This window comes from Tetrao urogallus (assembly GCF_951394365.1).
Source record: "Tetrao urogallus genome assembly, chromosome: 4".
In the NCBI taxonomy this organism is placed as follows: Eukaryota; Metazoa; Chordata; class Aves; order Galliformes; family Phasianidae; genus Tetrao; species Tetrao urogallus.
In genome coordinates, this window is record NC_136817.1 from 53,256,464 (window position 1) to 53,275,691 (window position 19,228).

The 19,228-nt window shown below is 38.6% G+C and overlaps 1 protein-coding gene across 1 annotated transcript; it reads left to right on the forward strand.

Annotated features, from left to right (window-relative positions):
• Positions 1 to 12,096: 12,096 nt before the first annotated feature.
• CCKAR (cholecystokinin A receptor) lies at positions 12,097 to 17,855 on the forward strand (the record flags this gene model as incomplete). Its single annotated transcript, XM_079534298.1, has 5 exons — positions 12,097 to 12,217; positions 12,959 to 13,210; positions 15,019 to 15,280; positions 16,588 to 16,715; positions 17,329 to 17,855. The coding sequence occupies 5 exons, from the start codon at positions 12,097 to 12,099 to the stop codon at positions 17,853 to 17,855; spliced, it is 1,290 nt and encodes a 429-aa protein (XP_079390424.1).
• Positions 17,856 to 19,228: the final 1,373 nt, after the last annotated feature.

Genomic DNA, 19,228 nt, shown 5'->3' on the forward strand with positions numbered 1-19,228 from the left:
TCAAAGGTGATTTTGAAGAAAAACATTCTAAATTACAGTCTATGAACAGCATAGCATTTGCACTTCGTACACGTATTTTAATTATGAATTGTATGTTCAGCTGTCAGTAAGTCTGTCTGGAGATTTACACAATTATTGTATGTAGGCAAACCTGTTAAAAAGACATTCTTCAGTGCTCACAAGCATTTCCCCAATATGCATGTAAAAAAAAATACCTTTAGTTTAGACATTTCTTTTGAGGTTCTGTAAACACTAGGGCAGTAGGTAAGAAATGCATTAAACTCTCTCGCAGGAAATGAACATATTCAGGCCACAGTTTATTAGTACGTAGGTATGGTACTGTAAGATTCTGTGCTGCCTTTTTAAACCTATTGATTTCAGTGAGACTGTATGATACAGACACAAGCAGAGCTTGTATTTGGTTGTGGCAAGATACCTAAATCACTAAGGAGCAGAGCCATAAACTTCAGAGACAGGAGAAGGATTTCTTCTTGGATACCAATAGTATCCAAGTAATTGGCAATTGGTAGTTTTTTTATTGTCCTCTAATGAAAATTATTCCTTTATGAAAATTAAAGGTAATTTATCCTCTTTCTAAGTTCTTAATTATCAATAGGAAGGATAAGCTGATTGAATACTTTGTTGTATTTTCGAATAGAAGATTCAGAAGTGAAGAATAAACCAAGAGGATAAGAAAGCTCCTGTAGGGTTCTGTAGTTCTTTTCCGTTGGTTAGTGTAGGGTTGGAAAACAACCAGATACAGTAATCATTAAAAAGAACACTCTGGCTCACAGGGATCCTTATTTCCCTTGCTAACATTTTTCAGATATGCTTCTTCTTGACTTCTGCTTCCTTAACCTGACGTCTGCTCAAACAAAACATAGCCAGAAGTGCCAGTAAGATAAATTACCTGGTGGAAACACTGAATGAACTGAACATGGCATGCAGAACAGTCCAAAGTTTCTCATAGTTTCTCATAGTTTTGTCTCTACTGATGATGCTTCTCTTTCTTTGTACAGACAAATGCTTTCTACCATTGAGAAGGAGCACAGCACACTGAATAAATATCTTAACCAACTATGGAATAGAGTCTTGTCTGATAGATCACAGGCAGTGTCAGGGGCCTAGGAATCCTACACTGAAATACTTGGGATTGTCCTGTATTAGACCAAAAGAGGTTACGTCAAAATGTAAAATGGAGCCCTGATTTCTAAACACAGTTCCTCCATTTACATACAGGAATAGATTATAGCAGAAAACTGTATGCAAAGTTTAAATACTATTCTGCCTATTATGGGAATTGTTGAGTAGGCACAAAACACAAGTAGGTAGACTACTTTTATTGCTTTTACTGTGGAAGTAAGTTCAAAATAAGAATGTGCACAAAAATTCAAGGCAAGCACCTAAGAAAAGTGGAATGAGCAGGTGAAAGTGCGAGTGTGTGTAAGACAGTTCTGCATGCTGTATGCAAAGCCATTGAGTTGCAGACTACCTCCTTGTTCTCATTAACTCCTCAAATATAAATTTTTATACAAATCTCCATAATGCAAAAATGGCAAACATTGTATCCAACTCAGTGAAGCATAAAAAAAATCTAGGTGACGTGATTTCAGGTAGTTTTGCCCACTGAAAACCAAATTTTTAAAATACATAAACGCTGTTTGATTTTCTGTTTTGTGTCATTTTTAGAGCTCAGTAAAACAAAAATCCAACATACAACCAGTTGGAATTATTTATATTCATTGGAACAAAAAAAAAAATGGGGAAAGGGGAAGGCAAGGGAAGGCAAGGGAAGGCAAGGGAAGGCAAGGGAAGGCAAGGGAAGGCAAGGGAAGGCAAGGGAAGGCAAGGGAAGGCAAGGGAAGGCAAGGGAAGGCAAGGGAAAGCTAGGGAAAGCTAGGGAAGGCTAGGGAAGGCAAGGGAAGGCAAGGGAAGGCAAGGGAAGGCAAGGGAGCAGAGCAGAGAAGAGACAAGAAAATGATAAAACAGTTCAGGAAAACTGTATAGATTTGCTATAGCTGAGCTTGTCAATCATGGACAGGAGTAAGTAATAATATAGGAGTGGAATTGGAGAAATATATACTGTCAGAAGGATAACTGTGGAATAATTACTAGACAGCTAAGGCAGAGGAAGTTTTACAGCCAGATTTTCCATGATCCAGCTCCAAGAGTTGACACCCCTGAGCTGGATACTGCCATAGTCCATCTTCCTTAGATGCCTCCCTGTTCTCTCTAATTATTTTTATCTTTAATTATTTTTGTTCTTCATTGGAAGAATCCCTGCAGTCAACTTGCCTACCCACTGTTTATCAATGGACATATTTTCCAGAGCAGATGAGACAAAAGTTGCTCCCCAGTTTGAATATAGACACAAGCTAGTAGCCCACATGGATAAAAATGTCTGGTCTTTGTCTGAAATTGCATTTGGGCTTGTACTCACAGAGACCTGCAGCAGGATACATTTCTGCTGGATAGTGTGTAGTTATTTAAAATACAGCAGAAAATTTCCTTCTTGGGGGTTGTCAACACTCACATACAAAGTTTTTCATTTAAGTTAAATTAGATGTACAATAAAGGCAGCATTTCTGAGGATTTAGATCAATGAGATGTCCTTCTCCCTACATATGTACTGACATGTAGAGAAATAATAAAGGGAGAGGACACCAATTATTTGACGAAGATACTTTCAAAACTTAGTTAATATTTTCCTGCAGGTATATATGTAAAGGTTTATAATGAGACTAGGCATGGCACAAAGACTTAGAATAGCCTACAGAGCAGATATGGTAAGCGATTTGGAGGAGAAAATGTATGTATTTACATATATGCACACATCCCAAATATATATACCTCATCCCAAACCTGCTCCATGTATGTTTATATAAACGTATACATTTGATAATCTTGTAGTTACTTAGAAAAACACTCTACTTTGGCATTATACAGTAGTTCAAAGCTACCAAAGCCCTAACACATCCATGACAAAAACATGACCTAGGCTTACTCCTACTTAAAAAAGAAAATCAAAATGTATTCAGAATTTTATATTATGGTCTGTTTTTTTAGATTTGATTTTAATATTTCTCACATAATCTAATCTGAAATTTCCTTCAGTCTCTAAATAATATCTTGTGAACAAGATTTTTCAGCATGAAAAGGCATAAAATTGAAGTTGACTGTTCTGGCTTTCTTCACTGAACTGCAAAGAAAAATTAAATAGGTAAGAACACTGTACAGTTATGGTTTGAGCAAATACATACACATCAGGTTTAAAGACAGAGTGAGTGTGAATAGAATCTGGGGGCGTGCTACTGGCATAATACTTATAATATTTAAAAGAAGCTTTACTTGCTTCAAGCACCTTAAAGAAACAGAGGTTGTAAAATGAATCACTAATTGTAACTGAGCTTTTCTAGTAACTTCATCAGAAATAGTTTTCCTTCCTCATTTTTTTCGTTTCTCCACATTACAAGACTAAAAAATGAATGCCACAGAATAGAGGGAAAATACTGAGAGAAATTAGGTATCCAAGAAACAATGCAGTAGCCTCTGCATTTACACTGCTTTGTTTGTGCAAAGAATGCTTATCATCAATGATGGTGATTACAGGAAGGGTGAAACCAGTATGCATGAAATTGCATATGTAAGATAATGACTTCAGAGGCATGAACTATTGAAGTAATCATCCACATTCGCTACAAATTCTCTAATGTTTGTAAAAGTAAAATTGACAATGCATCAACTAAGTGTATCTTTTTCATAGGCAATGATTACATCCCAAAGATCCAACTTCCAATGTATTTGCCTTATTTGTAAGCCCCTGGATATCTGGGGAATGCCATAGCATCCAAACTAACTGAGGTTGGCTGCCAAGTGAATGTAGAGAATTCTGAGCAGAATGTGTTCTTGGGGTTTTGCCTATTCCTTCTTTTGAGAGTTGAACGTCCTCCTTAGCAGCTTTAAACAGTTTTGTAATGTAAGCAAAGACTGAACAATTAAAATGAATTTAAAACTTACATGCTTTCTGTCACATTAACTCCCTGCACAGTGTAATATTGTATAAACATAAGCAAATAGTCCAAACTAGCTAAAGCAATTGTTCCTTGGCGTGTGTTTTCTTAAGAATTACATAGAAAAAGCATGGCAAGATCAATAATTCTATCTAGTAACGGCACGTCTGTGGTGGAACTCTGGAAACTACTATTTCTTTTCAGTGTTTGAATAACATTTTGAAATGACTTTCTATGGAAATACTGTCAAATGCTACCAAGAAAGCTCAGTATAGTGGTTGAAATAAATCCAAGTATTTGGCATCGCTATTCTGTTTCTCAGAAAAAAAAAACCAACAACCTGACTGCAGTCCAAAATGCAAAGATAATTTGGCCAATTTGCAAATAAATATAAACATTCCACAAATCAAGACCGATAGCAGAATTTCAACTTCTGCAAGTTGTCTTTCCTCATACTTCCTCTTACTTGGTTCAATAATTAATCTAAACTGGTAGCTAGCAGAGTTTCAGTGAAGCAATAAATAAATAGGGCCTGGAGATTGTCACAATATAAAGAGCAAGAGTCAAACAACTTTAGAATACTTAATTGTGTACAGCAAAATAGCCACAAGTCTGACTTAAAATCACACTTTCATCCTAGGAGTCCTGGAACAGCACAGTCCATTATCTTACAATCTCATTCCCCTTCTAATCCTTCCATGCAAAATCATGACAACAGAAAAACAGCAAAATTCTGAACATCCTATAATCTTTTGTTTTTTTTCAATCAAAATTCTACTTGGATTCTTTCAAGGAGGTTATTTTATTTCTTTTGGAGACTTCTGGTAGGAATTTGTTGATGTTGTATCTATGTTGTAACCAGAAGTAATAGTAAAAAGGCCTTCTAAATGAGACACGCATCCCCTAACATTTTTAGAAGGTCAACAAGGCCAAGTGCAAGGTGGTGTACTTGGGCCAGGACACAAACTCACAGAACCAGAATTGCAGGGGGTGGAAAGGACCTCAAGAGATCATCAAGTCCAATCCCCCTGCTAAAGCAGGTTCCATAAAATGGGAAGGTGTTCAAATGGGTCTTGAATGACTCCACAACCCCTCTGTGCAACCTGTTCCAGTGTTCCATCACCCTTACCACAAAGAAGTTCTTTTGCATGTTGTATGGAACTTCCTATGTTCAGGTTTTCATAGAATCATAGAATCACCAAGGTTGGAAAAGACTTACAAGATCATGCATTCCAACTGTCCAACCAATTGCCTGTCACCAATAGTTCTCAGTGAACTATGTCCCTCAACACAACCTCTAAACATTCCTTGAATATCTCCAGGGTTGGTGATTCTTATCTCTAAGCACCACCAAGAAGAGCCTGGCCTCATCCATTTGCCTCCCATCTCCCTTTAGGTATTTATAAACATTAATCAGATCTCTCCCTCAGTCTTCTTTTCCCAAGGCTGAGCAGACCTATGTTACCCTGGGGCAATCCCAGGTATGAGTACAGCCTGGCAGAAGAACTTAGAGGAGCCCTATGGAAAAGGGGGTCTGGTGGATGTCTTTAGTGGCTGGAAAGCTGCCTGATGGAAAGGGACCTTGGTGTACTGATGGACAGTTGGCTGAATATGATCTAGCAGTGTGCCCAGGTGGCCAAGAAGGCCAATGGCAACCTGGCTTGTATCAGGAATGGTGTGGTGAGCAGGACTAGGGAAGTAGTCTTGCCCCTGTACTAGGCATTGGTGAGGCCTCACCTCGAGTACAGTGTTCAGTTTTGGACATCTCAGTACAGAAAGGACATTGAGGTGCTGGAGCAGGTCCAAAGAAGGGCAACAAGGCTTGTGAAGAATATGTCCTACGAGGAGCTGCTGAAGGAACTGGGGCTGTTCAGTCTGGGGAAAAGGAGGCTGAGGGGAGACCTTATTGCTCTCTTCCAATATCTGAAACGTGCTTACAGCGAGAGCGGGGTTCGTCTCTTGTCACTGGTGACAGGTGACAGGACAAGGGAAATGGCCTCAGTTGTGTCAGGGTAGGTTTAGGTTGGATATCAGGAAAAACTTCCTTACTGAAAGGGTTGTTAAGCACTGGAATAGGCTCCCCAGGGAGGTGGTTGGAGTCACCATCCCTGGATGTGTTTTAAAACCATTTGGATGTGGTGCTCAGGGACATGATTTAGAGGAGGGTTCTTAGGGTAGCATGGTTAGGTTGTGGTTGGACTCAATGATCTTTAAGGTCTTTTCCAACCTGAGCAATTCTATGATGTTATGATTCTATGAAAGCTGGACATGAGCCTGTAGTGAGTGCTTGCAGCCCAGAAGGCCAACTGGATTGCATCAAGAGAGAGGTGGCCAGCAAGGTGAAGGAGTTGATTGTCTCCCTCTGCTCTGCCCTTATGAGGCCCTGTCTGGACTACTACATCCAGGCATGGTGCCCCCAACAAAAGAAAGACATAAAGCTGTTAGAGAAGATCCAGGGGAAGGCCATAAAGAGCCTGAAGTGATTATTTTCTTTTATAAACACCCTGGTGCATTAAGTGGCCTGTGCCAAATCACTTCACATTCCTAGGCTTCATCTTTTTGTCTCTAACTTGAAAATCATAGTGACTGTGGTTAAAATAAAATAACCTCTTTTGTACACTTCTTTAAGATCTACTAACAAAAACTACTAGCAGTAAAACGATAGTGACTATTATGGGTCTTCACTGGAGAATTAAAAAGAAAAGACTACGGTTCTTGATTGTTACACATAGGGTTTTTTTCAACAGTCTATTCTGCTTTTGAGATTTATTAAGGAGTTTAGTACTGACAAGAACAGTTATATCATTACCTTGTAGGTGTCATGACACATGTTTTTCACCCTTACATTGATGAGTTTGGATGATTAAATAAACTGGTCTTCACAGCAGTTATTCTGAAAACCTAAAGGGGCTCGAGGTCAGATCACCTTGAAAAAAAACCCACCTGAATGTAATACACTTTAAATAAATGTAGTAAAATAGATGCGCTCCTGAGAATTTTGTGAGTTCTCCAAAAGTGTGGCCTTATTCAAATCTCCTTGTGGTTTATGAGAGTAATTCCACAGAATCAATGGCCTAATGCCAGCATAACTCTTTTGAGAACAGAACTAGACCGTGACTTTCCATATATATTTCTTCTAACTCATCTATCTTATTTCATTTGCCAAGACAAATGAAAGACCTGGCAACAAACCCAAAACTGTTTGTAGGTATCGTAGAAGATAGAGCCAAGATTTTCCAAATTCATAATTTTACAAGTAGACTTTCTATTTAGAATAAGAAAAGGTCTTTGGTAAATTAGTGAGGAAAACAGACGCTTAACCTTCAAGCAAATCTATGAGGAAAATGTAAATTGATGCAGTTTGATTTTGGATAAGAAAGGTATGGTACACATAGCAGGGAATGATAGAGCACACTACCTGTTTTGGTACTAAACTGGTGTGTTCATCATGTGACATAGCAGAAAAAAATATATAATTAAAATTAAAAAAAAAACCAACCCAGATCCTTTTGTTATCAGAGTAATCAGGCCTTCTCTACTTCAAATATTGGGACAAACATTGTATACATCTCTTTAGACTACCTGCAGAGGTTCATTATGCTACTGTGATACCTACATTATTTCTTAATTATCAAAGCCAACTTTATTAATAAATCAGTGTAGTTAATAAGGCAGCCTTCTCTAAGGAAGTTCTTGCCTAAAATTCCCAACATCCCAAGTTATGGTATGGTAGGACAACCATTTAAGTTTTGTTTCTCCTAAATAATAAAATGACATTTATGGTTAACAAGCATTTCATTTAAACAGTTTCTTTTTTTCTTTCTTAAAGCTTGTAGGGAGACAATGAAATGGTACTGACCAGCTAGAAAGAGAGTGATCTATTATCATGCAATTAGTCAAATGTATTAGAGAGAAATTATGTTAAAAAGGCAACTCAAAACTGTCCAAATACTGAGATTGTTGGCTGTACATTTGAGTAAATCTATGCAAAAAATGCCTAGAAAAACAAAAACATTTGATCTTAGTATGTCTTATGCAGATATCAACTCCAAAAAGGGAGTTGAGTTCATAGCAAATTCTTACTCATTTAGTCCGGCAATTTAGCCAGCAGATACTGAATCCAGCTCAGTCCAGGACCAGATGGTATTCATCCAGAAGTTCTAAAGGAAATAGTAAAATTATTAAATATGACCTCTTGCAAACATAATGCCAATATTCAAACAGAGTTACAGTGAAAACCTTTGAGATGAAGAGCCAGTTTATAAACTTGGCATCCACAGTAATAAATCTAGTGGGTACTGTAATAACACATACAAATCTCTGAACACTTGGTCTACACTACAGGATTTTTAAATGGCAGTCCTAACTTTCATGAGTGCTGCAGGCTTTGTGTTTTGTTTCTTCAATGTGGAACATGGCCTATGTTGTGCTAAGGGCATAGCCCATGTAACTGAGCTGCTGTATCACTTCTGGGTCTGTATCTTCATTGCTTCTCCAACGGGAGTTTCCCAAGCCCTGGATAATTCAACATACGCAGCAATCAGTGTTTGCAAATAGTCTTGAAATACCAATCTAGGCTGAAGGATCGAAGTTGGCATGGATTTGGATGCCAGAAAGAATCAGGAGAATCATGGAAGTGGTATTTCAGTAGTAAAGAGGCAGCATAGACAAGTAGGAGGCCATTGTTTTAGAGTAAAGCAGGGAACAACATAAAAAATAGATGTGAAAAGGAATTACGAATGGAGCCCCATAGGAAGCCTTGCCTCAGCCATTCATCACTTTTAGAAATGTACCACAAAATGGAAAAAAGGAGTGAGATGAAAGAATTTTCTGCTGATGCTAGAACAGTCAAAGAGAGAAGAAGAAAAGCTGACTGTGAAGAGGTGCAGGAAGATCTTTCTAAAATAAAAATCACTGCAATGTAGAAAACAAAAATAATTCTTCATGAATATTGTAGAGCTCTAAGCTAGTTATCACTATGCAGGAAAGAGATTGCTGTAGTTACAATATTATTCTTCCATGTAAACATCAGTTCAATTCTCAGTAGTTATAAAAAAGGCAAATAGGATTACAGGAATTATCAGGAAAGGAACAGAGAAAGAGAAAAAAAAAAAAACCACAAAAATTCAATATTCCATTATTAAAATCCTTGGTTTATCTTCAGATGTTAGCATCTGTGAAAAACTGTACATGAACTAGAAAAGGTTTAGATCTGGGCCACAGTGCTCAGAGAAGAAACAGCTTATACACAAGGCATGAATAACTAACCTCATGTTCTTCAGACATGATAAAGTCATGACAGCTATGGAGAAGTTGGCTCAGAATGGTAATTCGCTGTAATGGTGCACTGAGAGACAACTCACTCTGCTTCTTCCCTGGAGTCTTCATAGATGACACTTGGAAATCTAGCCCAGCAAATCTGGAAGCCCAGCAGACGGTAAGTTCTCAGTCTCAGTCTATATCTAACAAAAGAAAACATCATCTTTCTATTTAATATACCGCTGCTTTCTCAAGGCACAGAGAAAAAACAATGTATAACTCATCAGAACACCAGCAACTAACCCCAAAAGTGCAGTGGTATAACCAGTATAAAAGCTGCAGATGAAAAATGAATTGAGAAAGAATCCAACTCCAAGCAGCAATACATCTGGTAAAAGGTAATGAAGGAAATACTGCTAATACCAGTCAACACAAACGAAACTGAAAACACATCCAATCATTTCTCTAACACAGATCTAATAGAAGGTGCCAGGAAACCAGAAAGAAGTTTTCCACATTAAAAATAAGCCTAGAACAACAATTTGACATCTTGCTTACAGAAAGACTCTAACTCCATTACAGGTTATTTAATTCAGTAAAGGAATTGCTAAACACAATTACCCAGCCTGTGGTTTGCAGCAGGTCAGAGTATTATAATAATTGAAAATAATTATAATAGCTTCTTTTGACATGCAAAGGTCTCAGACAGAAAAAATGAGAGAGCTCAAAATCGTTCACTGAATGCTGCTTTATGACTGCTCTAAAATTTGAAGACTTAAATGAAACGACTCAGATACAGATACTGAAAGCAAGGCACATCTTACAAAGGCAGATAGATGCTAGAAAATTTGGTCTGAGTTTGTTTTGTTTTGATTTTCCTTCTATAGGAAGTCATTTTCAAAGGAAAGAGAAGCTGTTAACTAGACGTTTTGGCAACTCAGACTAGAATTTCTGCATCTTGCTGTCTCTGAGGAGCGAGAAAGCAATCTAAACCCAGAAGTCCTTTCCAAAAAGTATACAGGGCTTTTCCTGTGGATTACCACCACCGAATCAGCACCTGCCTTAGCTGCCACTCAGATGTTAGGGATATCATAATACTATGAAATACTGGAACAATTCAAAATAAATCTGAACTGTTATTCAAAATAATCTGAACTATAATTCAAAACTAAATCTGAAAAAAAAAAAAATCTGTGTTTAATTAAATAGGCAAATCTGTCATTTAAGAGAGTGGCTGGTTAATAGCATCCATCAAGGTAGTCCTTAAAACATGCAAAAAAATTACAGATGAATTAGGCAGCTAAAAGAGAGCAAGATTTTTCAGAGCTCAGCACTTAAAGTTCAAGCTTAATGGTCAATTATTGCAAAAATGGAGACAAAATTCAACTTTTATTTCTTCAATATCATTTTTTGAAAGCAACAAGTAGAAAGATAGAAGTAAGATTAATTTCCTACCTGTGTGATATACCTTTGAGGCTGAAAATGAATTCTACTGGACTTAATGCTTCCTTCTGATGAGACATTTTGCACACCCTGTCTGCAAGTTTGATCCTGTTTTGTCTCAGATTAAAACCAAACCAAACAGAAAACAACAACAACAACAATTCAACTACAAGAGCATGTAAAGGAAATTACTATAATAAAATTGCTACAGAAAAGGTAATTTAGAAATTGGAACTTTCCAATCTACTCTCCTGCATACCCCTTCCAAATATGGCACTGTAAGCCAAAGTTGGAGAGGGTGGAGAGGAAATCCAGGACTTTCAGTCATTGTATACCAACTTCAAGGGGTTAGGAACGTGCTATTAGGAACCTATTATTGCCCTGTGTATTTAAAAAGAGATCTTAAATCCACTGCTATGCTGAAAGTCCAGGACACTGTGGAGCACCAGAGAGGATAGTGTTTACGTATTCACAAAGCAGAACTCAGAGGAAAGGGCTTCTTTTAAACAGCCAAGGTTACATTTTGCACTAATGCGTAACTAATGCGCAGTATTTTATCAGCTTGAGTTTACAAGTCAAATAGAAGCCCATGCACGGAAAATATGTTTAGGCTTCTGCTTATATTAGCCAACAGTTCTAATGGCATATGTCCATAGAGCTCAATCCAGGAACACTGGCATTTGTGGCCTTATTGCGCTTTGGATCAGGGACATGAAAATCTTCAGTATAAAGTTAGTGCTTTGCTAAATGAGATAGATGTAACAGCTCTTGTTTTCCTGAGTCAGTTACACACCCAGTCTTCAGTCTGTTCTGAAAAATGTGAAGAAAAAATCACTTTCATGTAAGGCATGCAAAAACTTGGTGTTATTTTTCCTTTCTCTGCCTGTTTATTTAGTTCCTCTGGACATTCTAAGTGGTGTTGGTTGAGAGACGGATTTATCACTCTCATCATTCACCGGTTGTGATTTATTGGCTGTGGCACAGCAACCTCCCTCTGAGAAACATTGCAGAGACGTGAGCAGAAGCAACCTTGCAAGGGGTTAACACTGTAATCTTTTTCTAGTCTGTTTATAATCCCAACAGTAGGCCAGTAACAAAAGAGGGTGGATCTAAAAAAGTACAGGAGGGGATGTGTGCATGTGTGCATATGTGTGAATGTATGTCTGCATGCTTGCCCTGCTTTTCTAAACTGCCTCGTATGGCATAAATCTTTTTCAGCCTGACCAGAGCGTTCCTGACGGATGGTTAAAGAACTTACTTGCACCTCTGCCTCTCTCGTATTCCTCTTGAAGACTTCATTCAGAAGATATCTGTTTACTGAAAGAATGGGCAGATAGTTACAAACCAGCCTTCTTCGTAGCAGCTAACCTGTGGATCCTGAAGGATGGAAATAGTTGATGCTAGCTTCCTTGAGAACAGTACCAATATCACTGCTTTGCTGTGTGATATCCTCCTGGAAAATGAGACTTTTTACTGTGTGGATGATCCACCTTATTCTTCTAAAGGTAGGTATAGAAAATAGATTCTTTCAGGCAATTTGAGTTGTAGCTGGAAGCAAGCACGGAGCAAAACAGCCAGACAAGGCTTTTTCTGTGGGGGAATGCAAAATCAACTACTTGCTGATAAGTTAGGATGAGAAACAGGCAGGAAAGATTTCAGTATGTACTGGTTTTCCAAGATAAAAGTCCAGATGGAACAAAACCGTGTCAGAATGGAAAACTGACAGTAGGAATATCGGGTACAAAATGTAAACAGCTCTATGAAGGACACGGAGTAACACAATTTTGACTCTGAGAAAATCCATAGCACCGAAGTTATGTGGTCTGACACAACATGTAAAAGAGATTAAATATGAAATTATAACACTATGAGATTGAAATAATCATCACTGTATTAAAATGTTTTTGGTCGCTGTATAATTTCATGCTTTCACAAGAAAGGAGGAGTTTCTGTGGTGAATGAGCAGTGCACTTAAAGCAGTTTGAACAGAACATGCTTTTCAGAAATTGTGTTTGCCTTCAGAAGTGCACTGTATGTGTCCTACCTTAAAGTTATACAACTGAAGTAGACCAAAATACATTTAAGAATTTCAGAACTTCAACTGATTGGTATAAAGGCATAAACCTCAGCAAGACTAAAACCAGGCAGGTTTTTGAAAGGGTTTACCTACTGATTAAAGAATGAATCATATAATAGTCTGTGATCTATATAATTCATACCTGATTTCTCTCTGTGACTGTTTTCAGATCTGCATCAGATAATCCGGATCCTGCTGTATTGTTTGATATTTCTGCTCAGTGTTTTGGGGAACATTCTGGTCATCACTGTGCTGATAAGAAACAAACAGATGAGAACAGTCACCAACATATTTCTGCTGTCCCTAGCAGTCAGTGACCTAATGCTCTGCCTCTTCTGCATGCCATTCACCCTTATTCCCAACCTGCTGAAAGATTTTATTTTTGGGAGCACTGTTTGCAAAACTGCCACTTACTTCATGGGTAAGTCTTAGAAGTTTACTCTTGTTTTGAATATTAACTAGTGGGATGTGTGAGAAGCTCATTAATGACCTGATTTTTTCTATCTGCCATTGAGCAGTTACCAAAATCATCAAGAAACAACTCTGTAGGGCAGGTATTTTTAGATCTGGTTTCCAGCAAAACACAGAGATACTCGGTTAATTTTAACTGCACACAGAAGTGTTTGACTGTATCAGGTGAGAAGTGTTTTGTACAAATAAGCTTTAATGAGGAACCTGGCACGTACAGTTGCTTACCTATCACTGACAGAACTATTAGCAGTGTCCAGATCATCCATCAAAAAGGACGGTCTGCATAGTCCTCACTACACAGATTTTTGTTAGCGGTGGTACTTGGAAGGACAAAAATAGTCAGAAGCAGAAGCAGGTACTATTTGCAGAACTGGATTTTAGAGCAAGGGCTTTGTAAGAACAGATCAGGTCAGATCTGAGGTCAGCAGTAGATCACAACATGCAGGCTGTACAGATGCAGCTCTTACAGACTGACTTCAGGAAGTCACACCTGTGTATGCTGTGCTGCACCCCTTTTGCTTGTGGAGGCTGAGCCAGGAGTTTCAAAATGCCTGCACTGTGCCCCTTTAACTTACGCCCTTGAGAACTTTTATGTAATGTGGAAGTATGCACCTAAACTGGGAATGGGAAATCAACATCTTTTTGTAGATAAAACCAGTACAACTAAAGGCTGTGTTTAAACAGTTATAATGAATTACTGCCATAAATGTCATAAAAATTTACCTAAGCAATGTCATCTTTCTCTTATTTCACAATTTATAAGTTTATAAAAATCCAGTGAAATATTTCTGATTCTGCACGTTTCAGCTACGAAGGTATCTTCTTTTACGAATCATAACATGGACATTTCCCTTTAGCAACTCAGGTTAAGAAGCTTCTACTGATAAATAGGTGCTGACAACCATTCTATCACCTTTGCTCTCAGTCTTTAATTGTAAGATGTAAGAAGACATTCAATTACAGGTGATTTGAGTGAAGCAAAACATTAAGACATCAGTATTTTATGTTTTGACTGGCATCAGAGAATTCATAAAAATTGAAGTTCATACACTGAAAAAAAAAATTGCTGTAAAATTAAGCAAAAATATCTATAATCCTGCAGTGGTAAACTGAGATGCTTCAGTGACAGAAACAGAGACCACTGCATTACATTTCATAACATATGAGCAGGAGAAATTAGGGATACTTGAAGGATAAAGATTTTCTTCATAGTTTCAGTTCTCCTACTTTTTTTTAACTCCATTAGCATCTAATTTTTTAAAAATGGAAGTATTTAATTCAGTTGAATGAGGAAATCAGATCACCAATCTAGCAGGACAAGTGAAAAATTAAAGCAATAGAATAAGGACTGCAGCACTGTGTTAAAAGAGCATTAGCAAAATCCCACTATTTCAAATGCTGATTTGAAATGAAACACAATTACTCCGGTGCACAAACCACGCAGTACGAAAAAGAATTAGAAAGAAAAGTGCTTTCCTTCTGCTTTCAGAATTTCACAGTATGAATGAATGAATCTTTCCTCTTGGACTTCTGGCACTAGAGCAATGAGCAGGAGTGTCGGCATGGAGACCTAGACCCAATTTCTATGCACTCTTCACTAACTTAATCAGCACGTTATTTACAAATAATTTTGCTTACAACTAGCTGGCTGTATTTGTGTTCTCTCCACGTTTATACAGAAAGTTAGCAAGATTATCTGTAAACAGCAGAAGCATTTTAAATACGAGAATAGCCTTTAACTTCGTTTTCTACGTGCAGGTATCTCTGTAAGCGTGTCTACATTCAACCTGGTTGCCATCTCTTTGGAGCGGTACAGTGCCATTTGCAAACCTCTTCAGTCCAGGGTCTGGCAGACAAAATCCCATGCCTTGAAAGTGATTGCTGCTACCTGGTGTGTTTCCTTTACCATCATGTCACCATACCCAATTTACAGCAAGCTGGTCCCTTTCACCAAGTACAACAATAGCACAGCCAACATGTGTCGGCTCCTTTGGCCAAGTGATGTCATTCAACAGTCTTGGTAAGATTTATCTAACTCTAAGCAAATGCATAATTATCTGGCAGAAAACAGGATTTCATGGTAGCATTAAGCCTATTGAAAATTAAGCATTAGCCACCAGGAAACATGTACACTTCTCTCAAGCTTATTTATAGAAAAAGAATCTTATTTTTAAGCTGCTTACATTTTGACTCTTACACAACTTCTGCCTTGTCATAGGAAGGACACCTAACATGGCAATGATTCTCCCACTGGTCTGCTAAGCCCCCGCTATAAAGAAAGCATCTGTCACTGATCAAGTCAGAATACTTCTGCTTTAACTCATTTAAGCATAAACTTCAATATTTTCAGAGGAATTTTCATTGATCTCAGAAAAAAACGTACACAGGCCCCCTCCTGTGTGTGTGATGCTACCTTGCCTGCTAATATTTGCATCCAAACGTCCTCTGAAGCAGATAAGTAGAATTTGAAACCCTGGAGTGACTGCAAATGCCCTTCTTGAGAACTCGGCCTTTTTGGTTATTTGTAGAGAAGAGCATATGAGAAATGAGGGGAGTGGTAGAGCTCCAGGTGGTACACCTCCAGGCAGGCTAAGTAAACAGTAGCATCATCAAGCAGCAATATTATTTTGACATTGTGTCCTTGCACAATGATCAAGTACTTCAACTGGTGCTGAGAAGATGTAAGATTTTAATTTGGTGGGTTTTTTTTCCACTCCTGAAGGTCATTCGGAAGTAGGAACAAGATTAAAGTATGCACCACTCACATTAAAGCCATACCAGTGCTTTCAGTAGCCTCAGGAGTTTGTCAGTGTGAGTGCAGGTGAGGAGGAAGGATGCAGGTCAAACTTCTTTCCTCCGAGGCATCACTACAGGTTCTACGATGTGTTAACGAGCTGGTACACAAGTTCTGAGGAGCAGGAGAGATGTAGGCTCCTGAATGTTTAAACAGAATGATTTCCCCATTTTTTAGTCACATTAGAGAAGCTGCCATCAGTGCATTACATAGGAGAACAACAGACAGTGATGTGCAAACAAAGGAAAGGCACTCACCTTAAAGAAGGGGCTTCCAGCCCCAGGGGCTCTGCACAGACCCAGGGATGGGAGCCCCAGTGATGTCTGCACCATCCCTGCAATAGGTGCCTCAGCCATGGAAGGAAGTGCACACCAGCTACATCTCAGCCCAGTACTGGAAGCCAGTACCAGGGCACCTCTGAGGATCAACAACAACTCCTGTGGCTTCTGCAAGGGGCCAGGAACATATTAAAACAACAACAACAACAAGGTTTGCACTATTCCCCAGTCTCTGTCCATTTATTGATTCTTTAGGTACACCTTCCTGCTGCTCATACTCTTTCTTATACCTGGGATAATAATGATGGTTGCATATGGCCTCATTTCATTGGAGCTCTATAGAGGAATAAAATTTGATACCAGCCAGAGAAGATCGTCAAGAGGTAACGATGCATTTCAGTTATTTTTTAACTTAGAGTTGAAGATGTGAGCAGTCACCTTGAGGCCACAATAAGCAAAATTTTCTATTTGTAAAAATGATGGTTATAATCTGTTTCAGCCAGGAGCATTTATTTTTTTATTGAGGTGATTCCATTATTCTCTTGCCAGTAATTCTTCACCTATGTTTTTTTTTTTTTTTTTTTTTTTTTTTTTTGCAGTTGTTCTAGGTGGGATGATTTAAATTTAAAATTTTTATAGAAATGTCAGGATATTTTTCAGGCCGTGGATGAGGACTGTTTCTGTCAGTAAAGTTTACAACAAAATTGTCAAATTAGAGCAGCAGTATATTACTTTGAAAACTACCATAAGCAAACACTGGAGCAAACAGTCTTCTGTTGCATCAGTTTGTGTGCAATTATGATGGGAGAATACTATCGGCCAGCAGACAGAGCAGCTGATACATGAGTGGTGCAGAACTGGGACAGTGCTTTCTCTGTCTTGTTCAGCTGTGAGCTATGTTATATTCATTTAGGCTTAGAACCAATTATTTTTGTAATTTGAAACACCGTTCAGAGACCTTTTGCCAACTATTCAAGCATTCCTTTATGTGTACAGAAAGAAAAGGAAATACCAGCATCGCCAAATACGAGGATGGAGATGGGTGCTACCTGCACAAAGCCAAAAGGAAAAGGAAAGTGCCATTGCAACAACTCTCTGCTATGAGAAACAGCAAAATAGACAGGGTGAGAAGCAGCAGCTCTTCTGCCAACCTGATGGCCAAGAAACTTGTCATCCGCATGCTGATGGTGATAGTGGTTTTGTTTTTCATTTGCTGGACTCCCATCTTCAGCGTGAACGCCTGGCGCGCATTTGACACCGCCTCAGCAGACCTGCATCTCTCGGGAGCTCCCATCTCCTTTATCCACCTGCTGTCCTACACTTCTGCCTGTGTGAACCCTATCATATACTGCTTCATGAACAAGCGTTTCCGCATGGGTTTTCTAGCCACTTTCACCTGCTGCACTAAGCAGAAGCCGCCTGTGATTAGAGGAGAGGTTGGTGATGAAGAGGAGGGGAAGACGACAAGGGCTTCGCTCTCCAAGTGCTCTTACACACACATGAACATGTCTGCACCCCCCTGAGTTGCATCAGAAGGGGCTACAAGTGGCCCACAGAAATTTGAGTGGACATCGCCTGGTCTTGGGAAGTGGCTGTGGCATTAGTTGATATGATTTAGTTCCAAGGTAATGAAACACTTCAGCTGACAGTAAAACGCTGTGAGAACTTCATGGATGCTGTCTCTGTCTAAGCTTTATATCATTTTCCCTTCGAAAGTACAAAGGAGGAAGAGGGCTCTCTGAAGATAAGGGACTTCATAAAAAGCCTTGAAGATGGTCTATTTGTCATAAATTCTCCTGTAAAAAAACTGGTGTCCTTAACATCAACAGTTTAGCTCAGTATTCAGCTGCACTTCTAAGCATCTCTGAAAATTTCCAAGCTGCAAATAGATTCTCCTCAAACACAAGTACATGTATTTCAGTCTTCACGTCAGTATCTCTGCCTTACAATCAAAATCATTCGGTTACATTTGAAGTATTTTTTTCACATTATTTTAGTTGAGCTAAGACGTGTCGAGATCATGCTGGTGCCATAGTCAAGTAAAGCATTTTGGGGTGGGGAGAACGGGCTTGTCTGTGTGAAAATAATGCTTTGAAGTAGAACTATTTTTTCTAAATAAAATGAAAATAAATATTGATGACTTTAAATGAGGATGGAAAGCATTCTTCACCTGGCAAGTACCTATGATAAATTACCATCATTTAAATGTATCTTTGTTTTAAATAAAAAACATAGAACAAGCACAGAGAAGCAGCTTTCTTCCCTGCAGCTGTGAGCACCCACGCATGTAAAGGGCAGATGTGAGCTGAGCCTCGAAGGCTCACGTGGAAATTGCCACCCTGGATAAGACTGAAGGCCTGGAACGATGCCCACAGTAGAAATGCATTGCACCAATGCATTCCCAGTCGCTCCTGGTCAGGTACTGCACACAGCAAAATAAAAGCCACAAGACACAGGAGAGCAGAAACAGCACAAAAAAATGAGCACAGACTGAAAGTTTTCAGTACAGTGTGGGGATTTTCTTAACTTTGGAGCTATTTTTCCAATCGCACATACTTGTAAACAGACTCAACACAGGAAAATCTTTTAATGCTGTAATTATTGCTGTTCCACCAAGCAAGGAATTCAATCTCTTCACTGTGCAGTGTATGGGTGAGGCTGGGTGCTTGGTGGAGCCAGGCCGGAGAAGCCAGATAATCTATTTTGTTCTGTGAAAATATCCCATTGGAGATGTTTCCCTCTCCTAGCTGAGTCAATATCATTTAAAAAATTTCCTATTAGACGGAGATTAAATTTGAGTGCTGCGTGGAATAAAGATGTGGATATTAAATATAACCACTCTCAAAGTTTTAATCAGAAAAATCTGATCTCTTTACAGAATGATTTTAAATTAGAA